Genomic DNA, 26,220 nt, shown 5'->3' on the forward strand with positions numbered 1-26,220 from the left:
CCTTCAGGTCCCACAGATTCAGTTTTTTACAGCGTTTTTATGTATTTGAACCCTTTCAAATGACTGTATGATTTTGAGATCCGTCTTTTTACACTGAGGACAACTGAGGGACTCATATGCAACTATTACAGAAGTTTCAAACACTCACTGATGCTCCAGAAGGAAACACAATGCATTAAGAGCCGGAAATTTACCCCGATTTGAAGATCGGGGTAAATTTAACTTATTTTGTCTTCTGGGAAACATGTTTCTTTACAAGTATCTTCTAAAGGGCAGTACTAAATGAAAAAGTATATATATTTAGGCAAAATAAGAAAAATTTACGCATTTAATTCTGTTCAAAAGTTTTCACCCCCCCACCTCTTAAAACATCGTGTTTCCTTCTTGAGCATCAGTGAGTGTTTGAACCTTCTGTAATAGTTGCATATGAGTCCCTCAGTTGTCCTCAGTGTGAGAAGATGGCTCTCAAAATCATACACCCATTGTTGGAAAGGGTTTAAATACACAAAAATACAAATTCTGAAAACCACAGAATTTGTGAGACCTGCAGTTTAACTGTTCAGGACGACTATCACAAAAAAAAAAAAAAGCTGTGGATCTTTCAGGTGACAACACAGTATTAAGAATCAAGTGTATGTAAACTTTTGAACGGGGTCATTTTTATAAATTAAACAATTATTTTCTCTTGTGGACTATATGTAAACATCTTTTATGTGAAATATCTTATTCAGGTCATTACTAAATAAAAAAATAACATGCATTTTGTATAATCCCTCTTATTTTGGTAAAATAATTACCATTTTGCAGATTCTGTAAGGTGTCTGTAAACTTTCAACTTCAGCCTGTATACTGATTTTAAAACTGTCTGCAAGGAAAAAATAAAAAAATCCACTTTCTTTTCATCAATCACGACAATTCGATCAGCTCAAGCCCTTTTAATGAAACGTACATGACGTGACTTAATAAATCCCAGCACTGAATGACTGTATGTATAAAATAAATGAAGCAACACGTAGTCAAACCCTCAGGACTGTAGCTCAATTCGAGAATACAACCAAATTAATTATGTGCCAGACATATTAGAGTGTGTTTTTTTATTTTTGGCCTTTATGACACTTAGTAGAGAGAGTACAGGGAGTGATAAACAAATTAAAGCCCCGCTGGAAATGCTTAACCAGCAAGACTGTCTTGGTTAACCAGCTTTACCATGCTGGTCGATCAGATTAATCAAAGTACAATGAGCAAACCAGCTTATTATGCACTAACCGCTCATACAGGGTCTTAAACTGAGAGGTACAGCGTTAAAAAAAACAGGAACAGTGTAGCTGGTTGAACACATGATACAGCCACATAATATCTGTCTGCTGAGAAATAAAAGCAATAATGATACCCTTAATTTCATGGAAATTACTGGAAATAGTTGACAAGCATGGAAAACAAGAAACACGTCTCGTGTGAGGCCTACCACCTTATTTAAGATGTTTTTCTCCTCTTTTACAGTGCTAGTATAAACCCTTTTACATACAGAATTGCTGAGCTGCTAAAGGAAACTTACTACTATGCACTGCAGTTTGTCTTGTGCTTTGTTGGTAAACTTCAATAAATAAATAAATAATTCCTTACACCACCTCAGCTGGGTATATTCATAATCTTCTGATCTTCTAATCCATCTCTGACCCTCACGACATCTTCCAGATAAAATGGTGGATCAGTCTCTCTGAAAAGATCAACAAGAGCACATGAGCGAGTCTAACCCTCACCTCTGTCCAAATGGCTTTCTTCATTACATAACACAGAGACTGGACAGACAGTTTTGTACATCAGAACTGTCCATTTAAGTCACTTTAAAGAAAGGGAAAAGGAGAAACAAAATGCACGACCATATTGAGAAAGTGCTCCTGGTTCCTCAAAGTCCTCTGGGCTTGGGAAGTCTTACAGACATGCCAATCAAATAACGATTAAAGCATCTGATCAAAACACGCTTTGGATTACTCATACTGAAGAGCAGAAGTGCTTAAGATGAAACTCTGACGGCCTTTCCTCCAGGCCGCTGTGGTTTGTTGGACACCCTCTTGTGTTGGGGCTTCTAAAACGGTTTACCTTGGGGGACATGCATAGGGCTGAAGAGCGTGCATGAGATTAGAGTTAGAATAGAGATACTATTGAGAAGAACCTACAGTACAGTCTCTACTTCCACAGAAACCCAGCAAGAGTGACCATATTGTGAACTGTGAAGGCGACCGAGCCAACGTCTCTTCAGTCAGTTTTAAGGATCTGTTGGCCATGCTCCAATCGAAGCGCTTCAAGCTTCACAGTGCATTCCCTCATTCCACAGAAAGTGCCCTCAGCGTCGCTGGCAGGCTCAGGGGGAACTGAGGCAGCATGGCAGCATGGATCTTCCCTTGCTGAAGAAGAGCTGATGGAAAAACTTAGGGCAGAGTGCAGTGTGGAGGGAGGTCAAGAGGTGAAAAACTGGAAGGTTTCATCGCTGCTCAAAAGGCGCTCACTCGCTGGGGTACGTGGGGTAGTGCGACGGGGGTTGGGGGCAGCCGTGGCCCACGGGAAGTGTGGAGTGTCGTTCTGGAGGAAGGCGTTTAGAGAAGAGGTCAGTGTCCACTCCTGGTTGAGTATCACCGTAGATGTCACCTGAATGAGGATGAGAGGTGTTTAGAGAGTAGTTCACTTCCAGAACAAAAATTTACAAATAATTTACTCACCCCCTTATCATCCAAGATGTTCATGTCTTTCTTTCTTCTAATAGTTATTTTAAATAGTTAAAATATTTCAAAATGTTACTGTTTTTGCTGTACTTTCGATCAAATAAATGCAGGCTTGGTGAGCAGAAGAGACTTCTTTAAAAAGAACATTTAAAATCTTAAAACCTTTGAATAGCAGTGTATACAGACTTTTTCTTTTTAAACACCAAAAATTGCAAAATGGTCATCAGAAGTTTTCTATTTCAGTATGTTTTGAAATATTATTTTTTTCCTGTGTTGGCAAAGATACATTTTCAGCATCATTACTCCAGTCTTCAGTCTCACATGATCATTCAGAAATTATTTTAATATGCTGATTTGATGCTCAAGAAAACAGTTGACTGGCTTATTATTTTTGTGGAAACTGTGATACATGTTTTTCAGGATTATTTGAAGAATCAAAAAATTTGAAATAACATGAATTATTTGAAACAGAAACCTTTTGAAACATTATAAATGTCTTTACTGCCACTTTCGATCAATTTAATGCATCCTTGCTAAATAAAAGTATTAACTTCGTTCCAAAACAAATCAAACAAAGTGTAACGTTGCAAGCACTTGAACCACCAGGATTGAGTTGGCGTTGATTGACAGAATGTTGCCCAAAATATATATATATTTTTTCCAATTAATTTACTCTTTTTTCCAATTAATTTACTCAATTAATTTTTTAAAATGAATTAATATTGTGTTTTCTGGGAGTGCTACTTGCAATGACAACAGTTCTCTCAGCTGTGTTGTTTTTGCTATGCTGCACCAGCCTCCTGTAGTGTAAATACTGCAACTGGTTAATATGGCTGATGAAATAAATGCACCACACTTGTACACACAGTTCAAACTCACCATTGGCAGTGTCCACCCCAGCCTGTGATCCAGTGATGTGGTGCCAGAAAGCACTTCGTGGTAAGATTGCTGTCGGGGTGCAGGGGTAGGACGTCCCCTCTGAACCCTTAGATAAAAGCTGAGGAGAGATGGGAGAAGAGAGTAGGAAAAAAAATAAATTAGGTTGACAACACAAAATTATGGATTTGGTGTTTTGAAAGTTGTATGGCAGAAAGAATTGCAGTAGATTTGCACTGCGATCTCTTCAGCTTTGTGTTTTTTTTAAAGAAATTCAGCAATGATGCATTAAATTGTTAAAATGGATTGTTAGGGGAGTTCTACATAGTTACAAGTAATTTCCATTTCAAATAAATTATGTTTATTTGAACTACTGATTCGTCAGAGAATCCAGAAAAAATGTATTACTGTTTCCACAAAAATAATAAGCAGCACAGCTGTTAAATGTTCAGCTACTTTCTTTTTAAATGTTACTTGAAGGATCAGATGACACTGAAGACTGAAGTAATGGCTGCTAAAAAATCAGCTTTGCCACCACAGGAATAAATTACATTTTAAAATATATTATAATGGAAAACAGATGTTTTTAATTGTAGTAATACTTCACACTATTACTGTTTTTTTTGTTACTGTATTTCTGAACAAACAAATAAAGGCTATAAATAAGGCTATAAATAAATATGAACTGTGGTGTATATTATTATCATCATAAAAATTGATTTGAGACCGTCTTTTTCACAAAGGAATTCACAAGGTCAGTGTTGCAAAATTGCTTATTATAGTGACCCAGAAATAGAGCAGGCTATTTTTTGTTGAAATGCCTTAGTTTTTAAATGTGTCAAAACTTGTGTCTATTTTCTCTTTCAAATGAGATTTTTAATGTGGCCTCAGGCTTTTGAACCCACCGCACGCTTAGGTTACCTTGCTGTTTTTTTCCATTTCCATGAGGACTCGCTTATGCTGTTCAGCTATAGCTAGAGTGGAAGAATGAACCCTTTGGTAGATCTGTTCTCCTTCCCGTGTCTGGAAAGTGTACAGGCCCTCGCCACTGTCACACATCCTAACGAAATAACAAAATAACAATACACAACAAAGCAAAGCAAAAGTAAGGAACTGCAAACAAAGAACCCTTATGTTATAAGCGCTTTGTGTGTTACATCATAATAGCCACTAGGGGGCAGTGTTACACCAGACTCAAACTTTTCTCCAAAACGCTCTCATTTTCTCTCTAAAGGGCATCCAGCTGGCGATGTGAATCTTCTTTTATTATTTGATCAAAGCTGTGAGAGAGATAAGAACACCTAATCTGCCACTGAACTCCTTGTAATCCACTCAATAAACCTTTTAGGAGGTCCACAGATCATTGCTTCCATGTTTCTCTCCTACATATACATGTCCACACTAAACTGAAATATACATTTCACAAGACCTTTGTTACACTGGCTTTATATTAACGATATTTTAAACGTTTTACCTGCCAGCCTCAAAGGTGAAGCGCGTGGCATCCCGTCCGTAGCGTCTGAGCGAGCAAAGCGGCCAGGTTACTAGTTTGGTGCGAGGGTTGTGAATATCCCACAGGTAGATGTTTTCATGCGTGATCTGCATCATACACTCCCCGTAGATGTCAAGATTGGGGCAAGGCAACAGGAACACATTGAAACGCTCTGTAAGCGGAAATAAAAGAGTGAGGAACTAGTTATTTGGTTAACAGGTTGGTTAATGCACTCTAAACAATATGTTTGTAGAAAATAAATAACTACAAATACTATACTATAAAAGTTACAAGTTACCTTACCATATATAGTGAAAAACTAAATGGTTTAGTGTCACATTACATATCATTTTACTGTAAAATACTGTCAAATTTATTGTTTTTTTGCAGGTAAAAACTATGGATTAGAGTAGCTCCTAGAGGTCCTTGTGTGATAGGGCTGTCAAACAATTAATTGCAATTAATCGCATCCAAAAGTTTGTTTACATAATATATGTGTGTGTACTTTGTATATTTATTATGTATATATAAATACACAAACATGCATGTATATATTTAAGAAAAATGTCATATTTACACTACCAGTCAAAAGATCTTAAATGTTTTTTTTTAATTAGTCTTATCTGCTCACCAAGCCTGCATTTATTTGATCCAAAGTACAGCAAAAACAGAGATACTCTGAAATATTTTTACCATTTAAAATAAGTGTTTTATATTTTAATATATTTTAAAATGTAATTTATTCCTGTGATCAAAGCTACATTTTCAGCATCATTACTCCAGTCTTCAGTGTCACAGATCCTTCAGAAATCATTCTAATATGCTGATTTGCTGCTCAAGAAACATTTATTATTATTATTATTATTATTATTATTATTATTATGAGCATATAAGATCAGCATTTATCTGAAATAAAAAGCTTTTGTAACATTATGCACTTAACCATTCAAAAGCTTGGAGTCAGTATAATTTATTTATTTATTTTTTTTTTGGAAAGAAATTAATACTTTATTTAGCAAGGATGCTTTACATGAATCAAAAGTGATGATAAAGACATTTATAATGTTACAAAAGATTACTATTTCAGATAAATGCTGTTCTGAACTTTTTATTCATCAAAAAAACCTATAAAAATCTACTCAGCTGTTTTTAACATAATATAACAAAAGTTTTTTTGAGCAGCAAATCAGAATATTAGAATGATTTCTGAAGGATCATGTGACTGGAGTAATGATGCTAAAAATTCAGCTTTGAAATCACAGGAATAAATTACATTTTAAATTATATTTCAATAGAAATCAGTTATTTTAAGTAGTACAAATGTTTCAAAATGTTACTGCTTTTGCTGTTTATTGTATTATTATAGTGTCAAGTTATGGACAATTACAATGAATTCATTCATCATGTTGCTTGCTGTTTTACCACCTGTATGATTATGACATTATCTGTACATTTTAAGGTAAAAAGCAGATTTTAGATGTGCAATTTTCCATCCCATAATACCTGAAAAACTGTCATATTTTTAAAGTGAATTTCTGGCACAGCTGCAGTTTTTTATGTAAATTAAACAGGATATTTCTGACAGAGCTGATTAAAACTGAAGTGTACAACAAATCTAAAGCCATTTTCTTGATATGAAACATGCTACATTAATCCAGCTCACAGATGAGCAATAGTACAAATGCCTGTAGTCTCTTACTGTACCTGTGTGTTCACACTGAACTCCAGCAGCCAAGAGGTCTGGTTCCCCAAGACTGATGTCATTAAGACGTGTCCCCAGGCACTCGATAGACAAGGTCTTAAACCACTCTTCAGCCTCCAGCTCTGTGAGAACAGGAAGATTCAATGATGTCAGTGAATGAACATGTTCTTTCAATGAAAATGTTCAATGAATAAAACACACACTAGGAGATGAGGTTTAGTCATCGTGCCTGAGAGCAGCACGTCATCAGACCGTACAGAGACTCAAATGCTAATATCAAGACTGAAAGCTTCTTTAAGTCAATCAGCCTCTGCAAGCCTTAGCAAAAGATGATGTACCTGATTCACAGGTGAAGGTCCGAGAGGTGTCATCTGTAAAGACGATGGCCACGGCTTGCCGCTTGGTGTCACGAGGCAATCTTGTGATATTCTTCACATTACTAATCTCTGTCACCTGTGTGGAAATAGAAGAACCAACGCAAACTCAGAAGTAGCGACAGAGCCTAGTTATTCAGACATACTTCATTTGCATCATTTGGAAAGGCACTTGTGCTCTCTTAATCATCTAATTTATCTTTCACCGTCTATAGCGGGTTGTGGGAGCAGTGCAGTAAAGAAAGGCAAATGAGACCGATAAACACACAGAAACCGGAGGCCTGTGAGTCAGCAAAGTTAGAGAAAACCGTGAGAGTCTGTGCGTGGATACTTTTATTCAAGAAATTATCTGTTTACACACTGCCGGTCTCGTAATCTCGCCCGCCAGCTCTCGCAGTATGAATGTGCTCTACGTGGCTGTTAGGATAATTGGAGAACTGAAGTGACACTTGAATGTTTTCCTTGAATGTTTCATTTCTCCCGTGACATTTTCGAGGCTTAGATTAGACCTCAACTGAACTGTTGCAGTGAGAAGTGTACCTTAGGACAGGCTCTGATGTAGGCTGACTTCTCATCAGGGTATTTTTCCAGTCTGCGAGGTCCTTTACTGGACGACTTCTTAAACACCAGCCAGCAGCGCCGATAGATCTGAAACACACGTGCGCTTGATCACAAAGGGGTCCCAAAAATAACACTCACCATGTGCAAAAGACAAGTCGAAATTGGCCTTGTAAATTAATGGGTGAACTGTTAAGTAGGAATCACACTATTGCATAATATAGGGTTGCACTGATATGAGACAGAAACAATAAAAGATTAATACTGACACTACTAATGTCAACATTTTATCTAAATAAAAAAAATAAAAAATAAAACACTGAAAATTAAAGTAATCAATTGAATTAAAGCATCAACTATGTACAGCATGAAAAATAGATATTCCTAATGGGAATTGCTAAGATTTAAAAGTGTTATTAAATGATTAATGTTGTAAAATATTACATGTCAGTGTGTTAGATAAAAGCGAACATAATTTACATTTTAAAAAAATTTACATGTAAATATAAACTGATACAGATATACTGTATATATGTATATATATTATCATCTTACCCTCAACCAAAAAAAATAAATAAAAAAATAAATAAATTATATATATATATATATATATATATATATAATTTTTAAATATGGATAACGATAATAATAATAATAATAATATTATAAAATGTTTCTTGAACAGCAAATCAGCATATTACAACGATTTCTGAAGGATCATTTGACACTAAAGACTGGAGTAATGATGCTGAAAATGTAGCTTTGATCACAGGAATAAATTACATTTTAAAATATATTCAAATAGAAAACATTTATTTTAAATAGTAAAAATATTTCACAATATTACTGCTTTTGTTGTATTTTGGATCAAATAAATGCAGGCTTGGTGAGCAGAAAAGACTTCTTTTAAAAACATTAACATTAATATTAAAAATCTTACTGTTCAAAAACTTTTGACTGGTAGTGTGTATTAACATTTTAAATATCAATTTTATTATATTTTATATATTTTAAAGTGTAATTTATTCCTGTGATGGCAAAGCTGAAATTTCAGCAGTCACTGCTGCAATCTTCGTGTCACATGATCTTTCAGAAATCATTTAATATGCAGATTTGTTGTTCAAGAAACATTTATTATCATTAATGCTAAAACCAGTTGTGCTGCTTAATATTTCTGAACCATTTTTTCATGATTCTTTGATAAATAGAAAGTTCAAAAGAGCAGCATTTATTTGATCTTTTGCATCATTATAAATGCCTTTACTGTCACTTTTGATCAATTTAATGCCACCTTAATTTGCTAAAGGGAAAAAAAAAGTAAAATAAATAACCCCAAACTTTGCATGGTAGTATAAATAAAAAATCCCTAGTATAATACAGCAAGTGGCAAGACATTATGAAATGTTTATTCTGGTTAAACCACCAAAACAAACATTTGATTTTGTTATTGATTTTTCATTTATGTGTCAGGTTGTTGCTGTATTGAGAGACTGGATAACATATAGTATGATGCTGTGTGTGGCACAGTGACCTGTGCTTTATTGCAAATATACAAGGGTTAAAAAATACAGGCTACATTTCTTTCCAAAGCTAAAACAAGTCATTCTGCTGGATAAATGTGCTATTTGCGCAATATGAAAGCTTCTAATTAAACCTACAGTAGTTGTGATCTGTCTTTATCTTTTGTAAACACTCTCTTTCCCTCAATCGACCCTGCTGCCATAAAAGCTATTTTCTGTTTATACCTCTGATGTCCTTCAATGACAAATCCTACAGTTGCCACGGTAACCCCCGTCCATTTAGGCAAGTGCTCCAGCCAGCCCAAGGCCAGTCCCGCTCTCTGTCATCACTGGAAATCGTTCCTCAGCAACATTATTCTATATCATCTATTCAACAACCATTATAACCTTTATCAGATGTATACAGGTTCCTTTCCTTTGTGTTGTAAATGTTGGAAGATAACAAGAACAGCAATCGAAAAACCAAACATTTAAAAACTTTATTGCGCTAACAAGAAAAAGTGTATTTTTCTTACAACAAAAGCAAGCTTGTGGGGAAAAACAAGAAAAAACTGTTTGTCTTTTTTGTCTGAACAACCTTTTAGAGCGAATTAAAGTCAACGTGTTTAGACTCTGATCCAATTCCCTGGTGTTTAGACACCGTTTTAAATAAAGTTGCATTCTGAGTCACACAGTCATAAACACTGCATTAGTCATCAGGCTTGTATAATGACAGGCCTGCATTGCACCTCAAATACAACAGAGAGGCTTAACAAGCGAGTACACGTGCCTTTAACCAGATTGTCCGTGAATGAACATATCAAAAGGGGGTTTGTTCTAAAAGAAGTCCAAAGATAAAATCTTACCTTTGAAAGTTTCACGCAACTTACAGCGAGTCCAGTTTCCTGCCGAGATGATTGATAGAAAACTGAACTGAGCTGATGAGCTTTTGTTTTTATCATCTAAGCTGACCTTAATGTCATTGCCACTCGAATGCTTGGACCCCTCTTACGGGGAAATGGAGAAAGTTAGCTGCATGCTTTTCCATTCACAGCAGGTAAAAGATTGATCCCTTGTTTGCATCATATTGTCCCCTGAGGTTCCACTAATCCTCTGTAAACAGACTGTGCAACAGCATCAGCAGAGAGTGACTGAGTGTGTGTGTGTGTGTGGGTGTGTGTGGGTGAGACGTGCCCTTTCTCACTGCTGCTTTACTGTTTGTATATCTGTCTGAGCAACTTTAATACACAACTGCAGATGCATATACACACACAAACCAAATACAGCCATCCTGGTGTCGCTCCCTTTCTTAAGTAGTACTGTGGAAACCATAATTTCCATTAAAATACTATAGTTTCTACAGTTCAATTTACAACATTTAACTTGGTATTAGCCTCCACTGTCATCCACAAGAAATTAAAATCAAAGAAAGTGAGCAGGAGATCCTACACTACTGTTCAATGAGATTGTTTTCATAAATTAATACATTTATTCTGCAGGGATGCATAGGAAGAACAAAAAAATATATCACTGTTTGCACAAAAATATTAAGTAGCACAACTGTTATAATAATAATAATAATAATAATAAGAAGAAATGTTCTTGAGCAGTAAATCAGCATACTAGAACGATTTCTGAAGGATCATCAAAAGTGACAGTAAAGACTGCTGTTCCTTTGAACTCTCTTCATAGAATCCTAAAAAAATTATCATGGTTTCCACAAAAACGTTAAGTAGCACAACTGTTTTAAATCTTTGTAATATGTTTCTTAAGGAACCAAAACAGCATATTAAAATGCCTGCTGAAAATTCAGCTTTGACATCACAGAAATAAATGGCATTTTAAAGTAGAATACAATTACTTTAAATTATATTATTTCACAATTTTACTGTTTTACTGTATTTTTGATCAAACAAACGCAGCCTTAAATGCAGTTTATGTGCAGTTTGTATGACTATACTTGTTTGTTGCAAATTTAATTCCAGTCCTGCTTTGGCTTCTTTTTAAAGCAAATACTAACAAAACAGTAAATGACATAAATTTATTGCTTTTAGCTGCTGTGTGAAAGCAATAAATCACACTCTCAAGCATATCAACATAACTACAATAACTGTGTGATGTTATGGTTATGTTTTTTTTTTTTTGGCAGAAACCATGGTAACCATGCAAATTTTGTTTCAGGGTCAAACTTCTCACTATATTGATACTTTGAATAAAAACGGTTACTGTACCTTCATACACTTAAAACAACCCAACTTGGGTTATTTGGCAACCCAGCACTGGGTACATTTTGGACAGAACACATGCTGGGTTATTTTGACCTAGCTGGTTGGGTTAAATGTTTTTACCCAACATACTGGGTTGTTTTCTTTAAGTCAACTATTGTTTAAAAATGATTATATTGCTGGCTTAAAATGGGCTGGAAAAAAAAAAAAAAAAAATCACAATTACACACTCTAAAAAATGCTGGGTTATTTTTTTTTTTTTTAACCCAAATGCTGGGTTCAACTTGTTGGGTTATTTTATTGGGTAAATTTTAATATTTTTTACCCAGGTGCTGGGTAGTTTTTCTGTAACTAAGCAGCTGGGTCATTTTTAACACTGGGTTATTTTTTCTACCCAACCGCTGGATTAAGCCTGTCTCTGACGGAACAACCCAGCTGCTCAGTTACAGTCAGGCTTATTGAGTCCTCTACAGAAGAGAGCGGTTCTGATGGATTTGGTGCACTTCTTCAGTGAAATAAAGGTTTGCATACATTTTTATTTAATTTATAAAGTCTTTACTGTGCTCTAAATTGTATTATTTTACACAATAGAACATAAGGACGAGATGTCAGCTCTGTCAGCAGCGGTCATTTCGCATGATGGAAAAGATTTTTTTCCCTGCACACATTAAATTGATTTTATTCGTTATAGTACTGAGTTTAATTTAATTTGATGTTAAAATATGCTCTCTAATGTCAGTACTGGTAGTTTATGGGCAGGTTATGGAGTCAGTCACGGAATCTCTCGGCTACGAGTGAAACGTGAGGCCGCGGTCTGAAGTTCGTACTTTCCCCGGCAAACAGCAGCCCTTCACCTGCTCAGATATCAGCAACACACCGGGATGAAAATGAGCGTTATTTCGGTATTTCGGTAAAATTAAAATGCTTCTTTTAAATGTTACATTTTTAATGTCTAAAATGCTTGTTAAATGAGTTTAAATGTATGTAATATTGTAAACTATGCTGTATTCACCCAAATAAATAAAGTTTGTCTTGTGTTTTGTCCATGTGTTCTTGCTTAATAATAAATGTCCATCTTTTGATTATTGCTGTTGCCTCTAGTAATTCTGTGTGTGTTCCAGTCCATTTTAAGCCAGCAATTAATTTTTAAACAATAGTTGACTGAAATAAAATAACACAGCATGTGTTCTGTCCAGTATTACCCAGTGCTGGGTGGTCAAATAACTCAAGTCTTGTTGTTTTTAACCCAGCATTTTTTTAGAGTGCAGAGGCAACAGCTATAATCAAAAGATGGACATTTATTATTAAGCAATTTAAGATTAGAGAACATATTTTAACATGAAATTAAATTAAATTCAGTATTATTACAAATAAAATCAGTTTATGTTATGCAAGGAAAAAGGCGTTTCCATCATGAAACAGAAACGACTGCTGATGATGCAGCTAACTGACATCTCGTCCTTGTATGTTGCGCTGCGTAAAATAATATAATTTATAGCACAGTAAATTAAATAAAATATGTACTTTTATTTTGCTTAAAAAAAGTGCACCAATTCTGCAGCGCTGTGAACTGCTCTCTCCTGTAGTAGAAGCAAAAAGCCCACGGTCTGACAGTAATTTAGCAGCTGGGTTGTTTCGGCGGCGACAGGCTCAACCAAGTGGTTGGGTAGAAAACAAATTAACCCAATATTAAATAACCCATAAAAAATGACCCAGCAGCTCAGTTACAGAAAAAAAACATCCAGCACCTTGGTAAAAAAAAAAAAAAATAATTAAATAACCCAATAAAATGACCCAACAAGCTGAACCCAGCATTTTTAGAGTGCAGAAAAACTACCCAGCACATGGGTAAAAATATTAAAAACAACCCAATTAAATGTCCCAGCAAGCTGAACCCAGTGCATTGTCGCTGTAAACCTCAAACCTCTCCATCGAGAATAAATCATCAAGGCAGTCAAAGCAAATGTGTTACAAACATGGGGGAATAATGCATGGAGGAATCCACAACACTTATCTTGAGTGCTTACTGCAGTTCAATATAAGAGAAGAGGAAGGAAGAAGAGAAGGAAGGAAACAATAACAGCTTATGGAGGCACAGGAAAAAATCTGAGTTTAAACAGAAGCAGTGAAAAGCTTTAGTTATTGGTAGGAAAAAGAGGAGATAAAACAGAGGCAGAATGTGCCAACATTTCACAGGATAATAAGCCTATAATGAGTCTGTTTGCCCCTGGTATGAATCCATTTTTGCATTTTTGTCAGCTGTTCATATCTCATCTACTCTTCCTCTGAAATCTGACAGAACTCAGCTTGGCATCCTAGGATGGTCAAAGGAATAATGACACCATTGTAACAACAGTTGCTATGCTTCAAGCTAAAATTAAACCACGTCCTCTCAGGCAAGACTAAATTTAAAATGGCAGCTTACTGACTGTGTCCACTGAAACCTGTTGGGGATTTTCTGAAACTATTCTAAAATTCAGGTCCAGTCTGTTTGCATCACAGAACTACTGCGTCACAGTAGCTTCAGATCCCTCAGAGGTGCATAGCAAACATAGTATTGCAATGTATGTCCATTCGATTTTGGGCCTTTATTGTCTGCATCGACCAACACCCTCCCCGTCTAATGTCTGGGGTTGTTTCATAATTGTGATGCCTGGTGTTGGGCCGCTTACAGTTGCAAATGCACTCAAAAGGGCTGGCAGTGGCTGAGGAGCAATTAGGGTAATTCCAGCATGGCAGTGAGGCCGGCGGTACGGGGTTGCCGGAACCCGAGCAGAATGCTAAACAGCGCTCTGATTAGTCTGATTGGGGCTCTTGGTCCCTAAGTGGACCGCAGAGATAGACAGTGAGAAAGGGAGGGAGAGATAGAGAGGCATACAGTCTGGCTAATTAGCATCCCTAGAGGTGCACAGGGAGCTTGGCGAGGGAGGTGAAGAAGAGATCGTAAAGAGGAAGGGAGGGGGAAGGGACATCGAGACAGCGGCCCGGAACGGTGTGACGAACGGCTGACGAGACTCGCCCAGCTGCTTGATGGCAACATGTATGAAGGCAAAGAAAGCAGGTGGCACCACAACGTACAAGTGACTGCGATGCAACAACATTAGAATTCTATCCGAAAAGCCGATTATTACATTTACATGTATGCATTTGACAGGCGCTTTTATCCAAAATGACTTGCTTTGTATTCAAAGAATACGTTTTAGAAATTGGGAATCATACTCATGGCTTTGTTAGCACCACATTCTACTGTTTGAGCTACAGTAATATCTATATAATATGATTATTAATTCTGTTATGGCCGCTAATAAAAGGTTGAATTCATTTGATTAAAAAACAAAAAAACAATTACAATTTCAAATAATTGCTTCTATTTTAACATATTTCAAATTTTATTTATTCCTGTGATGGCAAAGCCTAATTTTCATCAGCCATTACTCCAGTCACATGATCCTTCGGAAATCATTATGATATGCTGATTTGGGGCTCAAGAAACCAACACCATTTCTTATTATTAGCAGAGTTGAAGACAGTTGTGCTGCTTAAAGGGATAGTTCACCAAAAATGAAAATTTAATGTTTATCTGCTTACCCCCAGGGCATTCAAGATGTAGGTGACTTTGTTTCTTCAGTAAAACACAAACAAAGATTTTTAACTCAAACCGTTGCAGTCTGTCAGTCATATAATGGCGGCCAATGGCTACCAAATCTTTGAGAGTAAAAAAAACATACACAAACAGTATTTATATCATTTTCTAAAATTTTTCTACAGTCCTACTGCATCTGACGCGTGAAATGTGTACGCGCTCTGGCGTAGTGTACGCAAACGCCGGAAGCTATCTGCGCTTATACGCCACTCATTGTTTACACTTTGCGGATGCGTATACTACGCCAGAGCGCGTGCACGTCACACGTCAGATGCAGTATTACAGTAGGACATAGCGGTAAATCAGAGGTAAAAATGATATAAATACTGTTCAGTTTCTCACACAAACCGATCGCTTCGTGTCTTAGGACATCAGTGTATCGCCACGAGTCGCAGGGTTTAATTTGGTTTTGTTTGTGTATGCTTTTTTTTTACTTTCAAAGATTTGGTAGCCATTGACTGCCATTATATGTTCTGCTGAAGAAACAAAGTCACCTACATCTTGGATGCCCTGAGGGTAAGCAGATAAACATCAAATTTTCATTTTTGGGTGAACTATCCCTTTAATATTTCTGTCACTATACAAAGCTATAAAGTCACATAGCTTCAGAATTAGGAAATGATGACAGAATTTTGATTTTTTGGTGTGAAATATTTCTTTAAAATGCATGGATTTAAGTGAGTGCACTTACATGCATTTATTTAAGGGATAGTTCACCCAAAAATGAAAATTACCCCATGATTTACTCACCCTCAACCTCACTAGTTTCTTTCAGACGAATACAATCAGAGTTACATGAAAAATGCTGTGCAATTTTGAAGCAAAATAAAGTGTATCCACCCATCATATAAAGTACTCCACACAGCTCTGGGGGGTTAATAAAGACCTTCTGAGGTGAATCGATATCCATATTTAGAACTGTAATATCTAGCTAGCTAACTGTCGTATGCGCATTGATGTAGGATGATGTAGGATGTAGGGTGAGCATAAACTCTGGTGAAAATATTCTAGTCTTGTAAGAACAAAGTCTTGTTCACAGCAAAGGAAAACGAGCCTCCTCTTGGCTTATATCAAACTCCTCCAACATCTAATTCGTGACCCGTGGTTTTTTCACTCTCTCTCCACTGCGCTTCCGCGTTCGAAACGTTTGCCTACATACACACGCACAACAGTTAGTGGAAGCTAGAAATTAGGCTTTGTAAAGTTTTAAATATGGACATTTCTCATACACAAATGCAGTGATTCACCTCAGACGGCCTTTACTAACCCCCTGGACCATATGGAGTAATTTTTATGATGGATTTATGCATTTTATTTTGCTTCAAAATATTGACCATCGTCAAGTAAGCCAGTAAGTTCCAGATCTGCCAGAAAGCTACAACCAAAGTCAAATATGACTAAGAATTCACTGACCAAACCCTTTCTTTAACAAACACAGCGAATAAATAAACCTGGGTGGTCAAAGTCCTACGTGATATTTACCACCCGCAGTCAATACAACTCTCAGATGGACAGTACGGTGAAAATACTGTAATGTTGGAGCTTTTAGCCAATGAAAATGGATTAGGTAGAACACAATCTTTCCTCCAATCTGTGGAGGCTAGTTCCTCTACAGCCAGAAAAAAGGCAAGAGAGAGAGAGAGAGAGAAGGATAGGGCTTTGTCACAGTTCAGACACAAATGCAAATGCAGCCACGCACTCACTGCTGCTGCCAAATCAGAGCAGAGGCAGCAGCATGGATGTAAATAGTATTAGCTGTGCATAAGCAGGGATTTACGATATTGTGCTTGCATTACGTGCACTAGCATAATATTAAATAGACGAAGAAAACTGACTTACAATTAGAGAAGCCATTTGTTAAACAATGATGGAGGAACGGTGCCCGTTTTGAGTTTGCACAGCACAGGAGAGCAAAATTGAGAGACAAAGACAAGCACTCATACTGACACAAGATGTGTAGAAGGATCAAGAAGAAAGAGAAATGAGAGAATGAAAGAAAACGAGGAATAAAGCATAACAAAAAAAAAGAAGGAAAACGGGAGAAAATATAAACTCCTCTTAGATTATTTAGCACTGCGTTCCCCAGGGGGACCATGTGTCACAACCCTGCTGCTGCCACGGTAACCACAATCCTGCTGACTGCATAATTCAGCCATCGACCTGTGCATGAGCTCGAGAGGCACTCAGAAAGTCACTAGACACGGTAATGCTGGAACTTCTTAGACATTTTGAAACATCAATGCAGCCGGCTGATCCACATTGATTTCAGCAGTGAAATAGTTTAAAAGCATATGCTTGTAATCATAAAAGCATATGCGGAGCAGGAAAACGCATAATGGAAAGCGACTGTAATGCAAATAAAGCAAAGACAAACATGCTAATGAAAAATGACAAGTATAATGACAAAAAGAAAACAAAGAAAAGAATGAGATTTTTTACAAGGGCAAACCCCCCCCCATATTAAAGTATGACTAACTGGGACAGCAGAGGAGATGCTCTCAGACCCTGCGAGACTGAAGCTCCTGTCAGAGGAAGATTGTAAAGCTGTAATGAGGTCTCTGGGCCAGAGAAGAGGTTAAATTAGTAGTATGAATGTAGTCCCCCCACGTCCTGCACCATTATTGCTTCAGGAGCCTCCTCCAAGGGAACACTTTGCTCAGTCTCTTCAAAAACATACAATTATCCAGTAAAACGGAGGCAATATGTTGTGTAAGACGTCTAGTCTGATCTGAATTAAAGGGGTCATCAGATGCAAAGTTCATTTTTACATGTTGTTTGAACATTAATGTGTGTTGGCAGTGTATGTACAAATCTACCCTATAATGATAAAAATCCATGCAGTGATTTTTTAATTAATCAGTAAAAATAATATCCCCTTTTTCAAATTGAGCCATTCTCAGATGGCTTTTTTTGCAGGGCTGATTTTGGCGAGGTAAAAAGGGTGTTGTTTTACACTACCATTGAGAATTTTTAACCAAAGTATATTATGGACTTTTCATTAAGACCCTAAAGAAAATGGCCATCCGATTCGCCTGTCTACTTCGGTTCAAAAAGGGCGTAAAACTCATTTTCTCATTTTCTCCTCTAAATTCTAAATTGTCAGACAGCGTTTTACCTTTTTTTGTAAAAAAAGGCGTTTGACTTTCTTTCCACGTTTCGCTTTGTAAACACTGGGTCGGTACTTCCGTCTATGTCACGGGTGACCCTTCCAATGTGACTGCGTAATGGGTGAAGTCAAGCTAGTGCAAGACGAGCATTTGTAGTTCACAGGGTTGTAACGGGGTGTAACGTATTTGCACCGAAAATTTGCGGTACAGGTCTTTAGGTTCGGTACACAGTAAACCACTGTTTATTTAAAAAAAATAAAAAAGTCACACTGAACCGTGACGTTAAAACCGAGGTACGTACCGTCGGTTTGTGTACCGTCATATCCTTAGTGTTAAAAAACGTATGTAAATGTTGTTTTTTTTTAAGAAAATTACCAATTGTTTTACTAGACAAGACCCAAGAGCCTTATGAAGAAAATGGAATGTTTTCCTCATAAACCTTAATTTCTTATCGACTGAAGAAAGAAAGACATGAACATTTTGGATGACATGAGGGTGAGTAAATTATCAGGATTTTTTATTCTGGAAGTGAACTAATCATTACTAAATGTCACAAGATTCAGTCTATGCTGAGAAATGTTATGCCACTTCAATTTGAATGCCATACTTAAAAAAATGTTGTTATATTGTAATGTTGTATGTTTTACAAGATTCTACTTCAAAATTCCATAATTAATTCAATATGTTGCTTGTTACAAGTAAATCATACACCATTTTTTCTTCAGTGCGCTAAAAAAATAAAATAAACTAGAATATAAATACAAACCTGAAACTAAGAAAATTATTAAATAGTAAATCTAAAATTAATTAATCAACTAAAACTGACCAACAAAAAACTAATGAAAAGTAAATTAAATTGAAAAAACAATTGGGAAAAAAAAAAAAAAAAAAAAACCCATGAGAATCCTGGAACTGAAGTCTCTAATTGAATGCTAATACAAGTTAACCAGCATAAGATCAAGCCACCCATCTAGTGCACTAAAAGCTACTAATTACTACTCACCCCCAGTTTCCTGCTGCGCATGCGGACATAGCCCTGCTTGACAATGTCATTGAAGTTGGAGGCCATCTCTGAGGAACCTGGGAACTTCTAGAATGAATAGAGGCTCGCATCCAGCCCTTCGGTTTCCCCCTTCACCCAGTCCAACCAACTCCTTCCTTCCTTCGTTCACTTCTTCGCCTGTCTCCCAGTCTTCTTTGATCTCGTCTGCTCTGCAACTTTTGTGACACTTCACATCCAGAAGATCATGTAGATCTTCAGACCAGGTTCACCAACAGGATTCTTGGCATCTCCTCATTTCTGCATGATCACTGAGAGACAAGAAAACAAGGGTAAGGGCACATATTTTATTCATTTACAAGAATGGCGATTGCTTGTTGGATGATAGAGTATTCCCTGATTCACCTTGGATGAAATGTACCCACCCTTGCAAGGGAATATACTTTTTTACTGGACATTCTACTGAGGAACGTGGGAGTTAAATAAACACTGAAGTTCTATGTGACATATTTCTACCCAACGGCTGCTTCAAATGTCATAATGGCCTAAATTAAAATCCACTCTGACTGCAAACATTATTTCCGCACTAAATAGCTCAAGCCTCGTTTTGTGCAGAATGAGAGAGATTAAACATGAGAGTAGCAGGATAGACATTCCTTAAAGGGAAAGTTCAGCATTAAAAAGAGGTTTGCATTAAATGAAAGTCATGATGCAATGTCGTTTAGACCCATTAACTGTATGAGGAAACAGCTGAAAGAGTCTTCAAAATATCATTTTTGTCTTCCCCAAAGGAAAGAAATTCATACAGGTTTGGAACAAACATTAGAGAGACTGAATTATGACAGGATTTATATTTTTGGGGGAGCCATCCCAAAACATCAGACAACATCAGACTTAGAAATCTCACCCACATGTGCAATCTTGTAAGGCTTTACAAAGCCTCAATTTAAAAGCCAAACAAAGAAGAACCGCTGACTTATAATAAGTAATAGAGGCATAATGTGTTAAACACACAGTTTGAGATGAAAAGTTTCTTGGCTTCTAAGCATTCATAATAATCCTCTGAGCTCCGGCCCTCAGGCCAAAGAACTGGGACATGGTTGTAAGTGCAAAACTAACAGCATCATCAGCACGCTCTGGAACAACACCCCAACGTGGCACACTTCCCCAGAAGAGAGCCGGAGCCGGCGCTTAAAATTCTTGACTGCAGTGGAACACAGACATTAAACTTTAACAAGGAGCTCATTAGCCAGGACAGAGCCAGGCTAATCGTCGTCGGCGCTGTTGGTTTTAAAAAGTGGCTCGCTCTGGGAAGGAGGGGCCATTTGCTCCACTAGAAGATCAGTGAATCATAATGCCATTATTATGTGCTCTCATGACCCAGCTTCAAAAGCCCTTGTCAGAAGAGTGAATGGAGAAATAAAGATAAAAGGGAGAACAAGAACAGTTGAAGGAGGATATGAACGATGAAAAAAAGCAGTTTGGAGAGGACCTCAATGGAACGGCATAATGAAAGATCAAAACAAATCACAACAGCTTGAAAATCAAGACTTTAAGTGTCAGCTGAGCCTCTTCGGATAGCAGTAATAAACAGTCAAATCCTTCAGACAGAACGAGAGCTTAAAAATAGAGGTAAAGTCTTAAAAACTCCTTTATGATGGTGTTGTTTTTACATGTGGTCAACAGGAATCGGTCACCTTCAATGCCCCAGAATACGTTGGAGACGTCACTATGCTTAAATCTGAATTTACATTTAAATAAACTTGATGGCAGATGTTCTTAGCACTGTGATTTGTATATGACTGAATGTAGCGGATCATGATTACTGTTGTTCAGCAGGAGGCAACAGATGCAAATCAAGCGCAAAGTTAAAGCTATAAAGTAACAATTTAATATAAGAGCTGCTAAGAGCCTTCTGCTGTATGATGAATAGGTATATTCAACTAGAGTGTATAGCAATATGCTGAATTGTTAAGTATTAGCTGTGAAAAGCCTGTGAAAAGACCAAAAAAACATGACAAACAATAGAATAAAACAGGCAAGCAATTCTGAATTATATTCCTATATATATATATATATATATATATATATATATATACATATATATATAACCTAAAGTTACACACTGTATGAAATACAGACAAACTCCACGACTGGATTGTTTTCACCAAGTGATTGTGTTAAATGTTTAACCCAACCTTCTGGGTAGTTTTATTTAACTTAACTATTGATTGAAAATTACTATATGGGCTGGCTTAAAATGTACCCAAATTAGGTTGTAAATTAAAAAACAGACACATAATTACTGGAGGCATCAGCAAAAATTAAAAGGTGAACATTTATTGATAAGCAATTTAAAAATATATTTATTTTTTATGAAACTTTTTAATTAATGTTTTTAATCATGTTAAAACGATTTATTAAGGATCATGTGACATTGAACACTGAAATAATGACTGCTGAAAATTCAACATCACATGAATGAATTACATTTTAAAACACATTCAAATATAAAACAGTTATTTTTTAAATTTTAATAATATTTCAAAATATTATATTGTATGTATATATATTAAATATATATATATATATGTAATTTATTCCTGAGATCAAAGCTAAACTTTTAGCATCATTACTCCAGTCCTCAGTGTCACATGATCCTTCAGAAATCATTCTAATATGCTGATAAATTTAAACAGTTGTGTACATTTTTGCCAGGATTATTTGATGAATAGAAAGATCCAAATATCAGCATTTATCTGAAATAAAAGCTTTTCTAACATTATACACTATACCATTCAAAACCTTGTTTTGAGTCAGTATTTTTTTTTTTGGTATAACGTTTATTTAGCAAAGATGCTTCATATTGATCAAAAGTGATGATAAAGACATTTATAATTTATAAAAGATTTCTATTCCAGATAAATGCTGTTCTTCTGAACTTTCTATTCATCAAAGAAACCTGAAAAAAATCTACTCAGCTGTTTTCAACATAATAATAATAATAATAAATGTTTTGTGAGCAGCAAATCAGAATATTAGAATGATTTCTGAAAGATCATGTGACTGGAGTAATGATGCTAAAATTCAGCTTTGAAATCACAGGAATAAATGACATTGTTTAAATATATTCAAATAGAAAACAGCTCTTTTAAATAGTAAAAATGTTTCAAAATTCTAATGTTTTTGCTGTACTTTAAATAAATGCAGGCTTGGTGAGCAGAAGAGACTTCTTTAGAAAACATTACTAAACCTTACTGCCCCCAAAAAAAAAACTTTGATTGGCAGTGTATATATATATATATATATATATATATATATATATATACACTACCGTTCAAAAGTTTGGGGTCAGTAAGACTTGTAATAGTCTTTAAAGAAGTCTCTTATGCTCATCAAGGCTGTATTTATTTGATTAAAAATATAGAAAAAAAACAGTAATATTGCAAAATGTTTTTACAATATAAAACAATGTTTTTTATTTTAACATATTTTAAAATAGAATTTATTCCTGTGATGAAAAGCTGAATTTTTATCAGCTGTTACTCCAATCTTAAGTGTATATATATATATATTAATAAAATAAATGCAGCTTTGGCTTTTATGCAGCCTTGGCTTTTTTTTTTTTTTTTCAAAAACATTAAAAATGTTACCATAAACTTCTGAATGCTGGTGTATTCACATACACATAACCTACTACTTTTAATTAAAAAAAAAAGAAAAAAAAAAAAAACTCAAATACTAAAGAAATAATAATTGATTTTAATAATACATAATCTTTAAGTACACACACCCAATCATAGCCAGTGAGTAGGCAGCTGTAACTGTGTTTAGGGTGTTAATTCCAAGTAATCTCAGGCTTGGACGAACTTGAGGTCTCTTCTATGTTGGCAATCTTTGCCAATCACTTCTATATTGAGATTGCCAAGACTGAAATTAGCCGAGAAGCCCTGTCGTTCCCTGAGCTGAGGCTTCGCTTCTCTTCTCTTGTTTGTCGCAGGAAGAAACAGTGGTGACTAAGGAATCCAGGTGTGAACAAGACTCAGAGGCAGCTAATGAATACAGACACCAGAATATCCCACCCAGCCCCCTGCAGCACTAGCGACAAACAGCTTGTTAAGACGCAGGTGACACTCACCGTGGGAGGAGGAATGGAAGAAGAACATCTGTTTTCACCGTTAAGTGCGGGTATCGACAGAGAGCAGAGAGCATGCGGCAGACAGACACGTCTCTGTTGAACGCCTGACTAATGATAGGCCTGCGATGCCTTGTCGCCAAGTCTCCGTAATCCCTGAGAATTGGCCAGTTACACCACATTGTTATAGGTTTAAGTCCCATTTGGAAAACAGAGTTAGGTTTTACAAAATGCATCATTTTTTGACAAAGTGGTGATAAAAACTGTGTTTTTGTTCAATGTAACCATGACAACAACAACTTCCTACATAGAAGATCCAATATTGATTAGATTGGATAAGGAGAAAAATCGTACAATTGAACAAAATGTGCCTTCAACGATGAGGGTGACAACTGCACAATAATGCAAATGACACAATTATACATCTCCTTTTATTGTTACAAAAAGTACATAAAAGCATTATAGAGATTTGTTGAACCACTCATCACTGTGTGGGTGATTTCTACTAGCACCCTTTTATTTCTTATTTCTTTATCACTTATATTATCATTTATGTCTTACTGTATTGTATAAAAGCTTTTTGGAGGATGGAATAAAATTAATCAGTGCATTTTTCATCACAGTATTTTTTAAATTGCCATTTTTTTCTGTCTTCAATATCACATTGCTTAAAAAATGATTAAAAACTAGTTAAGTAGTTATATTAATTATTAAAAACTAAGCAATGACTAGCATTCCAGTTAGACTCCCTGTAAATTGTCTAATTTTCTTATAAAAAAATAATTAGGTTATAATAAGTACATCTAAGTGCCTGACTACACACAAACATATTTCATTTTTAATAGTTACAGAATTCATGTACTGCATAGCAGGAATGAGTCATATTTTTTGGAAAAACAAAATACAGTTAAAATGGGTTAAATGCTATCAATGTCTTTAATCTTGATAAAAAACAGTGAACTTGAAAGTGAAAAAATAATAAAAGATATTTAGAAGAAATTACAGTGTGAAGTCCTGATCTGGACATATTTCTATTAGCAAGGGATGAAGCTTTTCGAGACTATCAATACAAGCTGAGAGCTGCTTATTCACTTGTAAGCACTATGATACTGCCGTAACACTGTCTCCTAACTGGCTGTGAAGTGATAAAGCGTCAAGCAATAAAAGTTATCTCTTCCATGTAAATCTGATTTTTGTCCTACCCAGCCGCGACAGGAAATTTTGTCTGTTATTGGTCTATTTTTTGCAGCTTCAAACAGGAAGCTTCACACTTCCCGTTGGCCCCAAATTCTACTCCACACAGCTTAATATTTAACATCTAAGGCTATGTTCACACCTGGCGTCTTTTTTAGTTAGTTAAAAAAAAATCTGCCAGCGTTGCAGCCAAGGGCGTCTTTTGTTGCAATAACAACAGCTGCAATCATATGAATCTCGAGAAAAGAGGAAGCTCGCTCTTGCGCTGGTGTTTTATTTTTTAGCATTTTCCCCTTTACTTGATAGGGCAGTATTTAGACAGGAAGCGAAGTGGGAGAGAGAGGGGGGGGGGGGTACGGGATCGGGAAAAGTAAAAAAATAATAAAAGTCTATCAACCGGCACGTCTCCATTTTTTCTTGTTGTTTTTGTTGTTATGGAAACGTCAGTTCTGGCTACTCGCTTGTCATTGGTCAGCTGTCAAAAAGGCGCTTGACGTAGGGCGTTTCTTTCAGAAAAGTTGAACTTTTTTTCAACTTGAAAAGACGCTCTGAGCCGGCGGTGGCGTTTAAAAAAGCACTCATGACTTTTTTGAAAAGACGGTTTACTCCATAGGATTATAATGTAAAAAAAGACGCCAAGTGTGAACATAGCCTAATATGTTCTAATAGCCTGTGATCATTTAGTGCAATATTTAGGTCAAACAGACATACTATGAAATCTGAAAGACTGTAGATATGGTTAGATAGTGCTTACATTACCACTACCCAATAACACCAATATACAAGGTTTCATAGGCCACGTTTACACTGTCAGTTTTTGGGATTGACAACCGTATTTACTTGCAGGTGTGAGTCTTGAAATCTCCCATTCGCACAGCAGCTTACAGTCGCTTTTCGAATACTGTACGTATGAATGTGCAACTGGAGTCAAGGCCGTATTCCTTACGAGTAACCATAGCAACAGAGACCAAAGCAATATCAAAGATGGCGACGTAGGTAAAACTGAAAGTATTACCACTTCCTGACACGATAAGAGTCCAGTCGAGCCACAAGTTCATCATTAAATGAAGCTTTTTAATTTGAGTGGAGAGCGGAGCATTTGAGCCGTGCAAAGAACGCAAATCTGACAGGAGGGAGCGGCTCTGGTGGAGACTGGTTATAAAACTTTCAGATGACATGCAGCTCATTTCTCCGTCACTGTAAGTTACCGAAACCACACATGAAAGCACATGGTAGACACGCGTTTGTGCAGCAGAGCGGCTCTCTCGCACTGAATGACGTGACAGACAACTAGTTGTCCAGTCCTGTCTCGTTCACACAGCGCGTGTTCCAAGAATGCAGTTGTGAGTTCTGAAAATTTACGGGTGTGCGTTCGGTTATAGAATATGGTTGTCACACCCGTAAATAACCGTACGGTGTGTGAACGCTACCGTATTAAGGACTCAAATCGGTATTGACAACTGTATTCTGCTGCCAGTGTTGGGAAGGTTACTTTGGAAATGTAATAGGTTACAGATTACAAGTTACTTGATTTAAAATGTAATAAGTAGTGTAACTTTTTAATTACTTTATTAAAGTAATGTAACTTATTACTTCTAATTACTTTTTGATTACTTTTATACATTTCTAATATTTTCAACTGTTAATCATTTTGAAACATTTAAACCAGGCAGAGTTAACCTTAGTAGCACTCAA

At 36.2% G+C, this 26,220-nt stretch overlaps 1 protein-coding gene across 3 annotated transcripts in view; it reads right to left on the reverse strand.

The window, feature by feature from the left end:
- Positions 1-652: 652 nt before the first annotated feature.
- Positions 653-26,220, reverse strand: part of dok4 (docking protein 4) — a 55,117-nt gene continuing 29,549 nt past the window's right edge. Inside the window, exons 2-10 of one of the 3 annotated variants that reach the window (XR_007828146.1) lie at positions 19,200-19,507; positions 7,705-7,812; positions 7,129-7,243; positions 6,793-6,912; positions 5,071-5,260; positions 4,518-4,656; positions 3,600-3,717; positions 2,178-2,646; positions 653-1,717 (exon numbers count right to left, since the gene is read on the reverse strand). Coding sequence is in view for 1 of the 3 variants with exons in the window: in XM_051115931.1 (XP_050971888.1) it covers positions 2,504-2,646; positions 3,600-3,717; positions 4,518-4,656; positions 5,071-5,260; positions 6,793-6,912; positions 7,129-7,243; positions 7,705-7,812; positions 19,200-19,265 (999 nt within the window). In the remaining 2 variants the exon portion in view is untranslated. Of the gene's footprint in view, positions 2,647-3,599; positions 3,718-4,517; positions 4,657-5,070; positions 5,261-6,792; positions 6,913-7,128; positions 7,244-7,704; positions 7,813-19,199; positions 19,508-26,220 lie in introns of all 3 variants that reach the window. The other 2 variants (XR_007828145.1, XM_051115931.1) reach the window with 2 other exon arrangements.

The sequence above is a fragment of the Labeo rohita genome, chromosome 7 (assembly GCF_022985175.1).
Source record: "Labeo rohita strain BAU-BD-2019 chromosome 7, IGBB_LRoh.1.0, whole genome shotgun sequence".
Lineage (NCBI taxonomy): Eukaryota > Metazoa > Chordata > Actinopteri > Cypriniformes > Cyprinidae > Labeo > Labeo rohita.